At 40.3% G+C, this 19221-nt stretch overlaps 1 protein-coding gene across 5 annotated transcripts in view; it reads left to right on the top strand.

The window, feature by feature from the left end:
* The window catches only part of ANK3 (ankyrin 3), a 375167-nt gene that overhangs the window by 228849 nt on the left and 127097 nt on the right, over positions 1-19221 (top strand). For all 5 annotated transcript variants that reach the window (XM_027530607.1, XM_027530609.1, XM_027530610.1 and 2 more), the window contains exons 22-23: positions 3978-4050; positions 4214-4276. In XM_027530607.1, coding sequence (XP_027386408.1) covers positions 3978-4050; positions 4214-4276 — 136 coding nt within the window. The remainder of the gene's footprint in view (positions 1-3977; positions 4051-4213; positions 4277-19221) is intronic.

Here is a 19221-nt window from a genome sequence, read left to right as displayed (position 1 = left end):
GTTGTTATGGTGAAAATATTTTTGTTATAGACACATTAGCCATAGGATCCAAGTTGACTTTTCCCACCAGGCTGGGTCCTCTTCCATTCACCTGTTGGAGCTTAAGTAGGAAGAACAATAGGGTGTTGCATTAAAACTTAAATCTTCACCGGGAGGCCTTATTGCATCACATATTTTTACAAGCTGCCAGCCTCTAGGATAGGTCATCTCTTTTGAACCTCACCTGATTTCTTTGAACTCTTTCAGGATTTGGTAACTTTGGGATCCAGACCAGGTGTTGCACCATATCAGAGGCTTATTTGAGTTATTCTTAACTCCATGACTCAACACACAGGCCCCAGACTGAATCCATAAAATGTCAGAGTAGGGCTCTGCAACACTTGGAATTATCAGCTGTGCTTCTTTTTCTTAAAGACCACCTTCCACATGAAGGCACAGGTCACATCTTCAGTCTGGATACACAGGGCTGCATACGAAACATGGCTCGAGGGACTCCATAGCTTCCTGCTTGTTGAGTTACTTGGTTTTAAAAACTAAAAGTTCAGCCTGATGATCACAAGAGAGAAATTCTATAATTTTCTAAAGAGAAAACAGCAGCTTTGGTCACCTAAAGCAAGGGTTGTCAACCAGGGCACGTTTCTAACTTCAAGACAGTTTGAAAAATCCCTACCTATTCTTTCATAGAACTCTTACTATTTCATTATCTTAAAATCTCTTCTTAAATTCTCAAGGAAAGAGTTTAAATAATAATGTTTATTAACCTTAATTTTATAGATATGCCATGTAACTCTCCCTAGAGTGGGGAAGGAGAGAAGCACAGGTATTAAACAATGGCCAGATGTCACCACGCTTAAAAGATTTGAAGCCCCTGCAATAAATACATGAAACTTCTATTTCAGTGTTAAAGGACTGAAAATGGTATAATGATTCAAAATATAAATCTTACTTGATTAAATGTCCATGACTTTCTCATCCATTGCTGTGCTGCGCTAAGTCGCTTCAATCGTGTCTGTCTCTTGTGACCCCATGGACTGTAGCCCGCCAGGCTCCTCCGTCCATGGGATTCTCCAGGCAAGAACACTGGAGTGGGTTGCAATTTCCTCCTCCAGGGCATCTTCCTAACCCAGGGATCAAACCCGCATCTTTTTTTGTGTCTCCTGCATTACAGGCAGGTTCTTTACCACTAGCACCACCCAGAAAGCCCATTAGGAAAGTTCAAAATGTTTCTTTGATGTCGAAAGAGCTTTAGGAGAAGATAAAGTTACAGACCAAGACAGTTCAGTTACAGCCTCAGGAAACGTTCTGAGAGAAACGTGTTCCAGGGTTTCAGTTCCTAGTGAAAGAATGTGCACAGTAGTCGTACCATTGCTCACACAACATCGTTAGCTGACTTGGTAGGTGATTTTCTGCCAGAGAGAAAAGAAAGGACTCATGCTAACAGGAGGGTCAGTGCCTGGTGAAGTGAATGAGCCTCCACCAAATGAAGCTTTCACAGTGACTGTAAGAGTCTACGCAAGTCCCTGAGACGAGTCCAGTGTTACAGTATCAAGGCTTTATTTCAAGCCGAGATTCCGCCTTCTCAGCCTTCCCTTTGCAGTTACATCCAGTTCAGACAGGACTGTAGCAATTCAGGGTGGGGGTCTATGATCCTAAACTAAGCAAACACAGAGCAGCCCCCACCACAGGCGGGTCTTTGTTCAATCAGCTGTGGAAGCCCCAGCAGCCCCTGTCCCCATAAGCAGACATCAGTTTTTCAGCAACCTTAAAAATCAGACTGCATCAGGACTTCCCTGATGGTCCAGTGGTCAAGACTCTGCTCTTCCACTGCCAGGGGAGCATGGGTTCTATCCCTGGTACAGAACTAAGACCTCATATGTGGTGCAGCTTGGCCAAAAAAAAAAAAGACTACATCTTTGATAGGAGTGCCATGTTTAATACGGAAATTCTGAGAAAGGTATTTTAGTTAATGACTTTATAGTCATGGCTGAATAGGAAACTGAGTAACTAGAACTGGATATATAAGACATACAAATTAAGCTATTTAAATTGCATTATTTAAAATTTCCATCAGAACACTTCAGTCGCTCAGATGTTGGTTTCTAATAGTATTCTCTGATAAAGGAAACCAGGCCTCCTTGGAGAAGTAACAAAAAAATCTAGAGCTGGGGCAGGAAATATACAAGCTGAGCCTGGAACCTCTTGTGCCATAAAGGATCCCCACCCCCCAGCAACTGCCATATAAATAAGTAAATAAATAAATACACATGTATAAAATGATGTGCTGTATTAATATTAAAGGGATACAGGAATCCATTGAAAGATTCAGTGGCCAGAGCTGGAACAATTTGAGCGAAAGAAATATAAGAGAATTGAGGTACAGGTGCAAAGTGTAAAACACGTATCTGTGCATTCTTACTGATACAGATAAATGAATAACTACAGAAGAAAGACAAATGTCTTAGTGAAAAGAATTCCCAATAATTACTGAAAATGCTTCACCATCAAGGAGGTAGAACATGATTCCCCACTGCTGAAGTATATCTGAGAATAGGAACTTCCCTCCAGAGCAAACAGTACAGAGAGTGAGGGAAGCAGAGTAACTCTGTGATGAAGAAAACTGATCAACAGCCTGATGACCAAGTGCATCTCCACTGGTAAACCATGTTGATGGTATATACCCTTCAGGTAATATGATGAAAATGGCATTTTACCATGGTGATACTCCTCCCCAAAAACATGTAACCCCAGTCTAATCAATGAGAAAAACATGAGAAAATCTCAGTTTAGGGACATTCTGCAGAATCCCTGAGCAGTTCACCCTGAAACTGTCAAGGTCATTAAAAACATGGAAAGTCTGAGAAACTGTCACAGCTCTAGGAGCCTAAGGAGATTGACAACTAAAGGGAACATGGTATCCTGGATGAGATGCTAGACCAGTAAAAGGATATTTGGCAAAAACTAAGGAAATCGGAATAAAATATAGACTTAACAATAATAAATCAATACTGACTCATTAATTGCAACAAAAATACCATGCTAATATATGCTAATAATAAGGGAAATGGGGTGAAAACTCTACTATCCTTACAATTTTTGTGTAAATCTAAAACTGTTCTAATACAAAATACTCATTTTTTTAAATGTTCAATTACAGTATTACATGCTGGAAAAAATACCAAGTAATGCTTTATTTCAACATGACTTGTACTACTGGTCTTTCATTTGCTCAGATTAAAAGAGGACTCATTTTAAAACTAAAACATATTAAGTCATTCATATTTTCAAACAAGTAATACTGTCCGTGTCCTTTGGATAGAAACAATCTATCTAGGTAAAAGTTATCAAAGAGCAAGTAAAAATCCAGTAAAGCCTTTGCTCTGTAATATACCATTGTTAAGATTTTGTAGATGTTCAAATTATTCTGCAGATGCATTGTCTCTAAAACATTTTCTGCAAACACATAGTTGTAAAAGTTATGTATTAAAATCGTAATATTTTGTTTTAGAAATTAACACATACACATAGGAGGCAAAACAAAAGAAGTGGCTGGCTTGGCACAAGCAACAAAGACATATTTCTTGCCTTTCATCTGGTTTATCTTCAGCTAGGACTTTTAAATGGGGTGGGGTGGCAGGTTCATCAGACCATGAAAAAGTGTAGCAATAGACTAAGAGAGGCAGCGTCTCTCTCGTTTCCTTTGAGAAAACTTTATTCAGGACCTAAATCTTTTAAGCTGATGTGCTTTGCCACTAGAATTCTTTCGCCTTGTATTCATTCTCTGCCATGTGTATGATGAGGACCTCAGTGCTACTAAGGGATATTTTTGATGTTATTTTGTATGCAGGAGCTTCAGGGTATTCGTCAATCCCACACATAAATCCCAGAGTAAACCTATAGATTAGTTTAGGAAGAAATGAATAGTCTCAGTAAAATGTGCTGTTTACTCATACTAAAGTGACTGCTTTTTTTGTTACTAGACTGTCATAGAGAAGCACAAAATGAATGTTCCAGAAACTATGAACGAAGTTCTTGATATGTCTGATGATGAAGGTATGAAAACCTCCTTTGAGTTTATAGTAACAAAGAGTGACTGTGTATTTGTTTCCTGAAGGAAATTCATTGCAAAAATATTTTTAGAAGCATTAATATTGTTTTATTGTAGTATCAACAGTATGCATTTTTCACACTTACATTGTTCACTTAAATCATGCAGTTCGTAAAGCCAACGCCCCTGAAATGCTCAGTGATGGCGAATATATCTCAGATGTTGAAGAAGGTATTTGTGAATTTTTATTGTGATAAAATTTAACTACCAGCTTTATCTTCCACTTCTTATCTTTGAAATATAACCCTTCCCTGAGTTACTAACTTTTCATTTTATCTTGTGACTGTTAATTAATGTATCATTTAAACAACATGTATTTGATATCACTGTCTTCTTTTGGTCTATTTGAGTGCCCTCCCCTTGAACCCATTTTCCAGCTTGAAAATACAAGTGTCACTACTTATCGGGATTACTTTCTTTCTATTAGTTGCTATTAAGTAGAAAAGTGATATTTTGATTGCTTACATTTTAAAATCTAGAAAAGAAAATTGGTTTATATCTAAAAATTTTTTTCACAAGTAAGTGAAGGTTTATGAGGAAGAGCTTAAATGCCCATTCTAGGATGTCCTCTAAGCTTTGCAGTCAAAGCCACTTTTGATCCTGATCTCATAAGGAAAAGCCAACCTGAAAAAACTTGCTTTCAAAATATAAATTTTCAATCTTGATTTCATGAAAGAGACAAAATATAGATGATTATACCTATTCTTCATGTGCTTAAAAGAACCTTTTAGTTTTCCTGCCTTGCTTAAAAATTAGTGCATTTAAGCAGGTCATGGTATGTAGATACATTAATGAAATTATGTCTTTATTGTTCGTTGAAAAACTGACATGTTTACAGTGAATAAATATAAAGATGGCAGATGTTGGCATTTTACTGAAATGTTTGCTTAGAGTAGAATATACATTTATGTTTCTTTCCTGCATCATTGACTCTCCCAAATAACGTTCTGTCTTTTTGCTTCTCCATTTGTCATCTCTCATGTTTTTTCCTTTTGGATCAGTCTTAGCGCAGCTACTGTTTGCCTCTAGGTTACCTTTATTGGAATTATTGGTTCCTTCTTTGGTTTGTCCAGTTTTCATTGGAAACCTAAGTAGTGGGAAAGCCTACCTGATCCAAAGTCACGTTAGCTTTTTTGGTGACCAGGGGCTTCCTAGTGTGCGTGCCTGCCCTCCTAGGAATGCTAATGTCTTGAGAGTTTAGGGACTTGGTAATTTAGGGACTTGAAAGTACCTGTCTGATTGTTTGTAAATGTTGTTTTGATAAATGTTAAAGGCATCTACTCATCATTTTTCTTTTTCTGTAAACCATCAACTGTATATTTACTTCTGTTAATCCCCCAATGGATAATATTTGTATCATCTTTAGGACTCTATGAATAATATGCCTTACTGTCATATTATATTTCAATGCTTTCTTTTGCAGCATTGTCAGAGTGATTTCTCATGTGCAGAAGCAAAAAGAAAAATGATGGTCTCACAGAGATGCATACACACACAAAATGGGACATAAAAAGTACATTTGCGAACAAAATTGTTATGAAATATAATATGACAATCAAAGACCTAAAAATGTGCTAATTTCCAACAGAATATCCCCAAAGAGCTGCACTGATGAGAGGCCAAGTTTGAATGGACTATATAACAACCTTATACATGTGGAAAACCTTAATTTCCAAAAAAAAAAAAAAAGAAATTTTGCATCTCTTAAAGATAATTCACTTAGCTGTTTAACTAGAAATGAGAATTATTTCTTCTAGATTTATATCAGCTTGGGAACTTGAACAGGCAAATTTTCATTTTCATTTTATCCATCTTTCAGCCCTTGCATGTGTCCAGGGGCTGCTGGAAGCAAATGGCTCTTGACTTCATAATGCGTAGAATTTAATGTTGAAAGGGGGTTGGTTAAAGGTCATTCGATCTGAGCAACCATCGCCTAGTGCTGGAATTACATCTGTTAGGAGAGCCTTTTCCCAGGTGCCTGCATGTGATTTCCCAGTTCTCAGTCTGCCTATTCCTGTGAACAACTCCAGCTTTAAAAACTCTTCATTTTATGGAGCACTTTGTCACTGATTCAGGCTTTAACTCAGTGACCCAGGCTCTGATCAGTTTGGCACTATTTAGAACAAAAGCTGCCTCATTCCTGTAAAGTCCTTCTGATATTTAAAAACACTTTTCATGTTCCGTGTCCATGTTTTTTCCTTCAGTCATATTATTGGCACTTCCCGCCTCTGTTCTCTTACCATCATGGTCAGTCTCCTATGTACATTTCAGTGTGTCGGTATCCAGCTCCAGCCGAGGTGCCCAGAACTGAACACCATATTCGAGGTGCAGTCTGATCAAAGCAGAGTCTATCAGGGCTCTTGTGTTGTCCATAGAAGATACTAAAAACCTATAATTGAAGATAAAAATACTGTTGAGGTCATAATCTATACTTAATTGAGTCCTATTAATATTACTGTCAGCTAATGTCCCTAAATTTTGCCTTCATGAGGTCCAGTAAACCACATTAGCCCTTTTTCACATACTTGGATTATTCTCTGCTGCATGCGCTGGCATTTCTATTTTACTCCAAATCCTACAACAAATCATTTTGAAAGTTTAATTCAAAAAGGAGCCCTACAACTGCAATGATAGTATTTACATCTGACTCATTTGTCTGGTAGATTTGCCAGAGCTTTGCCACTGTAGTCTGATTTGGTGCTGCTGGTTTCATTAAGCCTTTCTGAATGGAAACAAATGTTTATTTCCATGAAACCACAGCATATCGTGAATCTCTCTATGTGAGAATTAGTAAGATCTTCAGGTATCCCAGGTGCTAAGAATAGCAACAGCTTTTAAAAGCAAATAAAAATAATAAGCAAAATATGCTGTCAGTTTTTCTCAAGAAGAATGAGTTTGTAACATGGGAAAATATAATTATGATCTAAATTATAAAAATCAAGTGAATATTAAGGGAACAGTGCCAAAAGTAGTCTCTTTTTCTCCCCCTTTCTTTTTAATTTTTGCTTTCTCTTTATCCTCTTTCCTTGGCCCATGATGAGAAATTAGTCTAAGTTAAAAAAAAAAAAGTAATGTTGATTAATTTCTCAAAAAAATTTTTCAGAAAAACAAGGCTAAATGTTATCAGTGAATGGCCTAAGGAAACAATGGAGCCAAGTTACAGAGTAAGAACAAAGGTTGACGTGTCAGCACAGCAGAGATAAAGCAACATGTTTAAGGCAGGTGATAAGCCCACGTGTTATATGGTAAGGGGTAAGTAGACCTACTTGGAGGGCCAGACTGATTCACAGACATCTTAATGCTCTACTTTTTTCTTTCCCAGAAAATACGTTCAGTTCAGTTCAGTCGCTCAGTCTTGTCCAACTCTTTGCGACCGCATGAATCATAGCACGCCAGGCCTCCCTGTCCATCACCAACTCCTGGAGTTCACCCAGACTCATGTCCATCGAGTCAGTGATGCCGTCCAGCCATCTCATCCTCTGTCGTCCCCTTCTCCTCTTGCCCCCAATCTCTCCCAGCATCAGAGTCTTTTCCAATAAGTCAACTCTTCGCATGAGGTGGCCAAAGTAGTGGAGTTTCAGCTTTAGCATCATTCCTTCCAAAGAAATCCCAGGGCTGATCTCCTTCAGAATGGACTGGTTGGATCTCCTTGCAGTCCAAGGGACTCTCAAGAGTCTTCTCCAACACCACAGTTCAAAAGCATCAGTTCTTTGGCGCTCAGCTTTCTTCACAGTCCAACTCTCACATCCATACATGACCACTGCAAAAACCATAGCCTTGACTAGACGAACCTTTGTTGGCAAAGTAATGTCTCTGCTTTAAAATATGCTATCTAGGTTGGTCATAACTTTCCTTCCAAGGAGTAAGCATCTTTTAAATTCATGGCTGCAGTCACCATCTGCAGTAATTTTGGAGCCCAAAAAATATGTTACATGCATATAAAATTAATATACATGCAAAATTAATGTTGATTCTAGTACCACTTAGAGTTTTAAGTTTTGCAATTCAGTTTGTCATTAAAAAGACAGAAGAGAGAGGGAGGGAAGAAGGAGAAGGGAAAGAAGGAAAGGAAAGGAGGGAGAGGAATAAAAGAAGAAAATTGAGATTAAGGTTCAAGTTGTCTTCTAGTTTCAGTCCTGCTCCCAAGAGTCACCATGGGCTTTGATTCAACAGTGATTTTACATTGCAAATTCCTGGAAAATGTATTTTGTCAATTTTTAAGAATGTATAATCATGTTATTTTAGCTTGCAAAATTCTAGTGGGTTGGGTTATAGCAATAAATCTAAAGAACTGCAGATGGGACATAATGAGAACTGGAATGGAGCCATGGAAAGTAAAACCCCAAAAGGCAGCTCTGTGAAATAGGACTCCACTGAACAGGTTTCTGAGACAACTGGGTGAGGCAACTCTTGCTCGGAAGAATTATTTAATCCCCAGTTAGTTCCAACTCAGATAAGACTGCAGAAGCTCTTTCAGGATCAAATGTAGATACTAAAATATTAAAAGAAAATGCTAAGAAATAACTGTCAGATAGGAATACCACAGCCTACCATGTTTTTATGACGTTTCCTATTAAAGGAAATCCCAAAATCTGGAAACCAGATTCCAGATCCCTCAAGGAGCAAAGAAGGGATTCATGAAGCAGAATAAATCTGTCTGACCCAGGAAAAAAGTTTTGTGTACTAAAACTGCTATCAACTGGTCCTTTGGAATTGAAGCAGTAGAAATCTAAAGGCTTGATATCAGGCTTGAGCCTCTCAGAATGTAAACTCATAAAAATCTCTGTGTGTGTGTATATATTATATATATATATATATATATTTTTTTTTTTTGGAAGAATGAGATTGTTTCTTTGTGTGATGGGTCAAAATCTTTGGATACATTATTTATAAAAACATTTTTAAAAGTCTAAAAAAATAAAAATAACTGTCAGACAGGTGTAGCTTTGAGATATAATAAAGCACTGATGTTTCATCTGATAATCTGAGAGAGTTGTAATCGGCTCACTTTTGCATCAAAACCAGTGCCTAATGGAAGCAAACCACAAATTTCAAAGAACTAAAACAGCAGATCAGTATCCTATAGCCCAAGCTCTTCATTATACTGATGAGAAATAAAGCCCAAATAAATGTTGTGTGACTTGCCCAACCAGGTTAGTGACAGAGTGGGACAAGAAGACACGTCTGACAGTGTGGCATTAGGTCATCTCTTTCATAACTACAGTAACATGAGCTGTGTTCTTACATTAGAACCCAAAATTGAATTTTTTTTGAGCTTTGAAAAAATGTGTGCTTAGGAAAAGAAACAAATTGAAAATTGTCACAAAGTAATAATCATTCTTTTTTAAAGATCCAATGAAACTACAAGAGATAGTCCTCTGATCATCTTGGCAAAAGACCAAGATTCACATTCACATAAAATAGCTATAAACACAATGTAGAATGGATTTTAAGAACTCCAAGCAAGTAGTTTTAGCAAACATATCCAAGTATTTTTAATCAGGGGAGAAAAAGTAGAATTTCATTTGGCACAATCTGAAACTCAGAAAAGTTGGAGAAATTATTTGGGGAAACACAAAGCCAGATACTGGGGGAGATGCCTTATAGCCCCTCTTCTCACCAAGTGCTTTGGACTATCCTGATCTCCTAGTCATCCTAATAAATAAATAAAACTCTCATGTTTTTAGCTTTACAGACCTGGAAAGAAGCCCTGAAGATTAGTTTGCCTCCAGGGGGTCCAAGGGAGTCCTGGTTGCTATGCAGAGACTGCCCTTCACATGAAATCTTACCATTTTGTAAATACCTGTAAAATCATAACATCTAACTTCTTGCCTGATATTTCTCTGCTTACAACTGACCTTTCAAACAGATAGTACATAATTGCATGCTACTCTGGCATGGCAACCCACTCCAGTATTCTTGCCTAGAAAATCCCATGGACAGAGGAGCCTGGCAGGCTATGGTCAATAGAGTTGCAAAGAGTCAGACACACCTCAAGTGACTTAACAAGCATGCTCAGCAATAAAGTCAAAATGAAATACCAGACGCAGGACCTAATCTTAGTCTCTGTTGTCTCTCTAGAACCTAGTACAGGGCCTGGAACAAAAAAGCTCTTCAGTATGTGTTTGCAGAGCTGCAACCAAACAGAGGAGACTCAAGGAAAGGATAGTTGCATATAAGTTTCTGAGAACAGGCAAGATGAAGAAAATTTGCCTCCTGTGCTCCCTGTTCCAGCCATTATACCCCTTCTCACTGAGACAGCCCTAGGCTACATAGTGAATCAGTAAACATCTTTATAATGACTCTCCTAAGAGGTACCTACAGCTCAAAGGATAGTTCATGAATTTAAAAGAATTTCCAGCTAAAGGAAAAGACTTATGGGCTGAGACAGAAGTCTTGATTCTCAGACAGAGTCCATTCTGTCTTTGGTAGCCTGTCTTTGGAATTGGAATTGTTTAGTGATCTTCATCGGAGAAGGCAATGGCATCCCATTCCAGTACTCTTGCCTGGAAAATCCCATGGACAGAGGAGCCTGGTAGGCTGCAGTCCATGGGGTCGCTGAGGGTCGGACACGACTGAGCGACTTCACTTTGACTTTTCACTTTCATGCATTGGAGAAGGAAATGGTAACCCACTCCTGTGTTCTTGCCTGGAGAATCCCAGGGACGGGGGAGCCTGGTTGGCTGCCATCTCTGGGGTCGCACAGAGTCGGACACGACTGAAGCGACTTAGCAGCAGCAGCAGCAGCAGCAGCGATCTTCATCCACACTGACCACTTACTCTACATGTACTTGACATGTCTATCAGAGTCTCACAGATGTCTCAGCTTGCCCTAAACATACCCTGCAAACAGTGTTTCTTCCCACCGTTCTCCAGGTCAATAAACAACTCCATCACCCAAGCTAAAACCTGTGGTTCTGTGCAATCTCCCTTTCTTACACTTACATCCAGTCCATCAGTGAATCTATCCATTCTGCTTCCAGAATACATCCCGCATCCCTCACTTCCCGCCGCCACCACTCTAATCCACCCGCTGACATGCCGCCCATGGAATATTGCAGAAGCCTCCTTGCAGGTCTCCACTTCTGCACTTTCCCCATAGACTCAGTTTTCTATACAGCATCCTCAGCAATGTTTTAAAATGTAAATTGGATCGTGTTACTCCATTCCCCAGCTTCAAACCCTCCAAAGCTCATTAGTTGTTCAGTCGCTAAGTTGTGTGCAACTCTTTGTGACCCCATGGCTTCCCTGTCCTTCACTGTCTTCTGGAGTTTGTTCACACTCATGTCCATTGAGTCAGTGATGCCATCCAACTATCTCATCCTCTGTCACCCCCTTCTCCTCCTGCCCTCAACCTTTCCCAGCATCAGGGTCTTTTCCAGTGAGTCAGCTCTTCACATCAGGTAGCCAAAGTATTGGAGCTTCAACATCAGTCCTTCCAATGAATATTCAGGGTTGATTTCCTTTAGGATTGACTGGTTTGATCTCTGAAGCTCATAGCTAGGTTTTAAAGATTCATTCATATTGTTGTATATAACTGTAGTTCATTTGTTTTCATTTCTATATATTATTCCATATGCCTGGATCATAATTCAGTTATCCATTCTCCTGTGGATGGAAGCATGGGTTGTCTCCAGTGTGGGGTTGTTGCAAACAAAGCTGCTATAAATCTTATATATGTTTCCTGATACATATACATATATGTATATTTCTGTAGGGTGTAAACCTAGGATTTTAGCTGCTAAGTTGTACCTTATGCAAAGATAATAGAATTCTTCACCACCAGGTAGCACTAAACTAGGATTATAAAATTAGAGAGTGAGGCTACAAAAAACCAGGAAAATAATGTAAAGAGAGCTATAATAACAGCAGAAGGAGGCAGGAGGAGGCTGTGATGGGATAAGAATGTGGGCGGTGGCTTCTGAGGTGCTGATGTTCTATGTCTTAACCTCTGTGGTGTTTATTTTATAACAGTCTGTTCAAATGTATGTTGCATGTCGTGTACTCATTTGTCCAGTTGCTGTATTTCAAAATAAAAGTAGCCACGTCTTCTAAATAATACACATACACCCTCAAACTAGTACAAATACAACAGTAAAATAAAAACTTCCCAAGGCTTTACAATGTACTTAGAGTAAAACTCACAGCCTTTCCGTGGTCAGTGAATTCTGTGTAAATATCGCCCCTGGTTCCTCTTTTGCATTCTCTCAATCACACTTTTTGATTTCTTCCTAATACTCCTCTCAATATATTAGTCATCAGTTTCAGAAAAGCAAGCTTTTTCTGGCAAGGGCCAACAGTTAATATTTTCAATTTTTCAGGCCGCATGGTCTGTGTCCTAACTGTTCAACTCTGCCATGGTAGCCCCAATAGCTAACAGAACAAATGAGCAGGGATGTGGCCAATAAAACTTGATTTACAAAAACAGGCAGGGGACTGGATTTTGCCCAGACTGTCATTTGCCAACTTGGGGTTAATTTTATGTTCTTCCAAAGTAGGCTGTTCTCGCCATGGAAGCAGAGCTGTCTGTATCACTATCCGAGCACTTAGGACACATACACAGGAGTCCTCACGCAGGGGGCTGCTGCCACACATTTACCTGCGTCTCTGTCCTTCTCCACCCCACCTCGTCCCCACCTAGGAGTCAATATAAATGAAAGCTCCCAATGACACACACAAGGTACTTACCATTTATTGAGCCCTTTCTATGTTCTAGGCATTAAGCACCATACACTTCATGTACTATGTTGTTTAAGCCTCACAGTGACCCTCTAATTTAGAGCCATTGGTATCCCCATTTTATAGATGTGAAAATAAGTTCCAGCAAGGTTAAAGACCTTGGTCAAGGTCACACAAATCAGTGCAGGGGCTTATAGTGGAATCCCAGATTCTAACCTCTAACATCCAGGTCATTTAGATAAGTGTCCTAAAACAATTGGATTATTGTAGGTTGTAAATAAGATAATGGGCTTATCTGGTGGCTCAGAGGGTAAAAGCATCTGTCTACAATGCAGGAGACCTGGGTTCCATCCCTGGGTCGGGAAGATCCCCTGGAAAAGGAAATGACAACCCACTCCAGTAGTCTTGCCTAGAAAGAGAAGCCTGGTAGGCTACAGTCCATGGGGTCACAAAGAGTCGGATACGACTGAGTGACTTCACTTCACCATAAAGGTTAGCACAGAGAGCTATTTCAAATCCTAAAAGATGATGCTGTGAATGTGCTGTACTCAATATGCCAGCAAATTTGGAAAACTCAGCAGTGGTCACAGGACAGGAAAAGGTCAGTTTTTATTCCAGTCCCAAAGAAAGACAATGCCAAGGAATGCTCAAACTACCGCACAATTGCACTCATCTCACACGCCAGCAAAGTAATGCTCAAAATTCTCCAAGCCAGGCTTCAACAGTACGTGAACTGTGAACTTCCAGATGTTCAAGATGCATTTAGAAAAGGCAGAGGAACCAGAGATCAAATTGCCAACATCCAATGGATCATCAAAAAAGCAAAAGAGTTCCATAAAAACATCTACTTCTGCTTTATTGACTATACCAAAGCCTTTGACTGTGTGGACCACAACAAACTGTGGAAAATTTTGAAAGAGATGGGAATACCAGACCACCTGACCTGCCTCCTGAGAAGTCTGTATGCAGGTCAGGAAGCAACAGTTAGAACTGGACATGGAACAACAGACTGGTTCCAAATTGGGAAAGGAGTAAGTCAAGGCTGTATATTGTCACCCTGCTTATTTAACTTATATGCTGAGTACATCATGAGAAATCCTGGGCTGGATGAAGCAGAAACTGGAATCAAGATTGCCAAGAGAAATATCAATAACCTCAGATATGCAGATGACACCACCCTTATGGCAGAGAGCAAAGAAGAGCTAAAGAGCCTCTTGATGAAAGTGAAAGAGGAGAGTGAAAAACTTGGCTTAAAATTCAACAGTCAGAAAACTAAGATCATGGCATCCAGTCCCATCACTTCATGGCAAATAGGTGGAGAAACAGTGGAAACAGTGACAGACTTTATTTTGGGGGGCTCCAAAATCACTGCAGATGGTGACTACAGCCATGAAATTTTTAAAAGATACTTGCTCCTTAGAAGGAAAGTTATGACCAACCTAGACAGCATATTAAAAAGCAGAGACATTACTTTTCCAACAAGGCCCATCTAGTCAAAGCTATGGTTTTTCCCAGTGGTCATGTATGGATGTGAGATTTGAACTATAAAGAAAGCTGAGCACCAAAGAATTGATGCTTTTGAACTGTGGTGTTGGAAAAGACTCTTTGAGAGTCCCTTGGACTGCAAGGAGATCCAACCAGTCCATCCTAAAGGAAATCAGTCCTGAATATTCTTTGGAAAGACTAATGCTGAAGCTGAAACTCCAGTACTTTGGCCACGTGATGTGAAGAACTAACATTTGAAAAGACCCTGATGCCGGGAACGATTAAAGGCGGGAGAAGGGGAAGACAGAGGATGAAATGGTTGGATGACATCACCGATTCAATGGGCATGAGTTTGAGTAAGCTCTGGGAGTTGTTGATGGACAGGGAGGCCTGGCGTGCTGCAGTCCATGGGGTCATAAAGAGTCGGATGCGACTGAACTGAACTGATAAAGGTTAACCCAGACATCTCCATGAATGTTAGTTACAAGGCACTTTATCTTACTTAATCTTCTCAAAGTAGTTGAGAGCCGTTTTGGAACTATTCTTACTCCTAGTTTACATTTAGTCCTAATTCAAAGCCCTAATCTAAAGTTTTATTAGCCCTCACTTGCATTAAGGAATCCGAGCCTAAAGGGGTTCAAAATACTTGTTCAGGTTCACATAGCCAATGAAACTGTAATTTGAATTTAGGTTTTTTTTTTACTTTCAGTGAGATGCTGTAAGAGAATATATGAAAATAACAAGAAAATTCAAAAGAAGGGGAGATGACTGGAGGCCTCAAGAAGGATGAATTTTATGGAACAGACAGAATGTGAACAAGCAGAAGTTTGGGGGTTGAGGAGAAGGGAGGGGACTGGAAAGAAGTGTTCTAAGTTCAGGGTCAAAGCATCAGAGACTGGAAGAGCTCACAGAAGACTTCAGCATGAGGCAGGGGAGCTGGGCACTGACCTGGCTGAGGATCCCAGGACAGGGCACAGGCAGGAATGGAAAACTCTGGGCACACTGATATTTGAGAGGAAGAGGAATGCCAGAGGGAGTGGTGAACAACAGAGGGAGAAAACCAGAAGAGTGAGCTCTAGTGGATGCGTCCATGGAGAAACTTCCCTGGGACGGTCCAGTTAGATGAGCACAGGCAATTTGGGAATCCCTGATGACCACAGCAGCTGCCATGTTCATAATATGGATACAGACCCAGAATAAGTAGTTCTCATATAGTTTTTTTTTCCCCCCTAAAAGCTATGACAGATGCGCAGCCGGAGCAGTCTATGGCATGAATGGGAACAGGGGTCAGTTAAGAGCTGACAGGGAATTAGAATGTTTATTGATTAAGTACAATAGGTGGTCTTTTCATTCACTCAAAACAAGTTGTAATTTTGAATATGATTCCTTCCCACTCCCACTTCTTTTAGTCTCTGCTCATCTACCTGGGAAGTCTGAGCTTCTTCATGGGAAAGTGGGTCCTCATGTGACCACCTCTGCCCCCATCCCCCAAATTGGACTCTTACTACAGAGAGAACCAGAAGTGGAGGGTGACAGGGGAAAGTCAGCACGGAGAATGCTTGGCCAGGGAATGGCAGCGTGGTGGCAGAGGGCCGGGAAGGAGGGGGTTGGATAACAGGAAGATGTTACACATGGCAAGAGGTGGTCCAAGCACCGGGGCCAGAAGCACACTGAGGCTGAGAACTGACCGCAGGCTGTCTTTCCCTTGTATGTATACACCTTTTAGGTAGAGGTCGGAGATAGAACACAGATCAATAACTGGTGTTTGCTGCTCTGCACAGTGAAAAGCGGTTTAGGTGTCAGAGAAGGAGAGACCAGATTCAAGCCCACAAGTAGACATGATGCTTATACTGCTTTATACCTGAGGGTAGTGGTCATCTTCTGGTGCTTTGCACACACAGTTCTTATATACATACATAATGAAGAGCCAAGATCAATGAGGTCTGGATGTGGGGCTGAATCTAAACTTATTGCTAAGAAAGAACGAACAGAAGGGACTTACTGGCATGACACAGCCACCTTGAATTTAGCAATGTAATTTCTCCATAAGTAAGAACCATTTTAGTGTCTGATTTCACAGTATTACTTTGCAGCTAGTCATTGTCTGGTCTTATTTAAAAGTGGCATTAGATGTTAGCTAATAAGATCAGTGTAACCCTGTACTCCTCTCTACCTGCATCCTGTCTCTATTCTTTAGTCTCCATTTGACCCAAGTCATTGTAACATCTCATCATCCTCAGGTGACTGACAGTAATTTCTGGACTAGGCTTAAGGAGTATTGATAAAAATAGGAAAAAATTATAGTGTCTGCCCCAGCATTGTCTTTTTCTAGATCTTCACAGGAAGGACACAGAATTCTTTTTCCTTTCTGGGATGGGTTTGTTTATTAACCCAACCAAGATCACAGGGGATGTTTTTCATTGCTCCATCTGGCAGGCGTCCAACACTGAGTCATGGGTCCTTACTTTGGAAACTGTATCTCATTTGGATTAAGGAATAGTAAACTGCAATAGTTTTTAGAAAGAGGTACATCTAGCCACAAAGAACAGAATAATGTGTAAGAGCAGAGAGTCACACTGACTTTGTACTTAAAAAAAATCAGCCTGAATAGAAAAGTCATTTTTTTGTGCCATGACACGACCTGTTCTTGTCATTGCTTAAGAGATGTGCAAACTTTGCCATTAAGCCCAGTTCCTTTGTGGCCAGGTATGAAGTCAGGATCTTACCAGCACCTGGAGTTAGGGAAAGAAAGAAAAAGGTAGCAGGTGGCCCTCCCGTGAGAGGTACACTCATCCTTTAAAATGACACACGCAGAGAAGGAAATGGCAACCCACTCCAGTATTCTTGCCTGCAGAATCCCAGGGATGGAGGAGCCTGTTGGGTGCCATCTATGGGGTCGCACAGAGTCGGAAACGACTGATGCGACTTAGCAGCAGCAGCATGTTAATGTCTATAGCTGGGTTAAAATCATACTTTTAAAACTACTGTTACAAGAGTAAGACTGCCTCTGTCACTGATGGGGCCTATGACTAGTTAATAAATCAGGAGATGAAACAAAAAATAAAATAAAATAACACACGCTTCTTAAGACCGCCCATGTCACCCTGGCTCATCTAACAGTGTCTGAACTTGCCCCATTGATCTCACGCCTTTTGAGAAGGAAATGCACAGGAATCCTTGCTTAATACAAGCTCTTCCTCCAGACTGCAAAATGAAAGATGAGATGCACACTGATCTGAAATCTAACTTTCCACTTATTTATTATGTGAGTCTCAGAATTAGACTTTTAGAACTAGAGTTTGAAGGGAACAGCTACCTACTCCAGATTTCTGGCCTGGAGAATTCCATGGACTGAAGAGTCCATGGGATCGCAAAGAGTCAGACATGACTGAGTGATTTTCACTTCACTTTGAGTGGATCAGTTCAGTTCAGTTCAATTCATTTGCTCAGTTGTGACTAACTCTTTGCAACCCCATGGACTGCAGCACACCAGGCCTCCCTGTCCATCACCAACTCCTGGAGTTTACTCAAACTCATGTCCATTGAGTCACTGATGCCATCCAACCATCACATCCTCTGTCGTCCCCTTCTCCTCCCACCTTCAGTCTTTCCCAGCATCAGGGTCTTTTCCAATGAGTCAGCTCTTTGCATTAGGAGGCCAAAGTATTGGAGTTTCAGCTTCAACATAGTCTTTCCAATGAATATTCAGGACCGATTTCCTTTAGGATGGACTGCTTATATCCTTGCAGTCCAAGGGACTATCAATAGTCTTCTCCAACACCACAGTTCAAAAGCATCAATTCTTTGGCGCTCAGCTTTCTTTATAGTCCAACTCTCACATCCATACATGACTACTGGAAAAACCATAGCCTTGACTATGGATGGACCTTTCTTGGCAAAGTAACATCTCTGCTTTTTAATATGCTGTCTAGGTTGGTCATAACTTCTCTCCCAAGGAGTAAGCGTCTTTTAATTTCATGGCTGCAGTCACCATGTGCTGTGATTTTGGAGCCCAAGAAAATAAGGTCTGCCACTGTTTCCACTGTTTCTCCACCTGTTTGCCATGAAGTGATGGGGCTGGGTGCCATGATCTATTTTCTGAATGTTGAGCTTTAAGCCAACTTATTCACTCTCCTCTTCCACTGTCATCAAGAGGCTCTTAAGTTCTTCTTCACTTTCTAACATAAGGGTGGTGTCATTTGCATATCTGAGGTTATTGATATTTCTCCCGGCAATATTGATTCCAGCTTGTGCTTCATCCAGCCCAGTGTATCTCATGATGTACTCTGCACATGAGTTAAATAAGCACAGTGATAATATACAACCTTGACTTACTCCTTTTCCTGTTTGGAACCAGTCTGTTGTTCCATGTCCAGTTCTAACTGTTGCTTCTTAACCTGAATACAGATTTCTCAAGAGGCAGGTCAGGTGGTCTGGTATTCCCCTCTCTTTCAGAATCTTCCACAGTTTGTTGTGATCCACACAGTCAAAGGCTTTGACATAGTCAATAAAACAGAAGTAGATGTTTTTCTGGAACTCTCTTGCTTTTTTGATGATGCAATGGATGTTAGTAATTTGATCTCTGATTCCTCTGCCTTTTCTAAATGCAACTTGAACATCTGAAAGTTCACAGTTCCTGTACTGTTGAAGCCTGGCTTGGAGAATTTTGAGCATGACTTTACTAGCATGTGAGATGAGTGCAATTGTGTGGTAATTTGAGCATTCTTTGGCATTGCCTTTCTTAGGGATTGGAGTAAAAACTGACCTTTTCCAGTCCTGTGGCCACTGCTGAGTTTTCCAAATTTGCTGTTATATTGAGTGCAGCACATTCACAGCATCAACTTTTAGGATTTGAAATAGCTCAACTGGAATTCCATCACCTCCACTAGCTTTGTTCATAGTGATGCTTCCTAAGGCCCACTTGACTTCTCATTCCAGGATGTCTGGCTCTA

The sequence above is a fragment of the Bos indicus x Bos taurus genome, chromosome 28 (genome assembly GCF_003369695.1).
Source record: "Bos indicus x Bos taurus breed Angus x Brahman F1 hybrid chromosome 28, Bos_hybrid_MaternalHap_v2.0, whole genome shotgun sequence".
Classification (NCBI taxonomy): domain Eukaryota; kingdom Metazoa; phylum Chordata; class Mammalia; order Artiodactyla; family Bovidae; genus Bos; species Bos indicus x Bos taurus.
The sequence above is the reverse complement of the archived record's forward strand: the minus strand, read 5'-3'. Positions and strand labels throughout refer to the sequence as shown.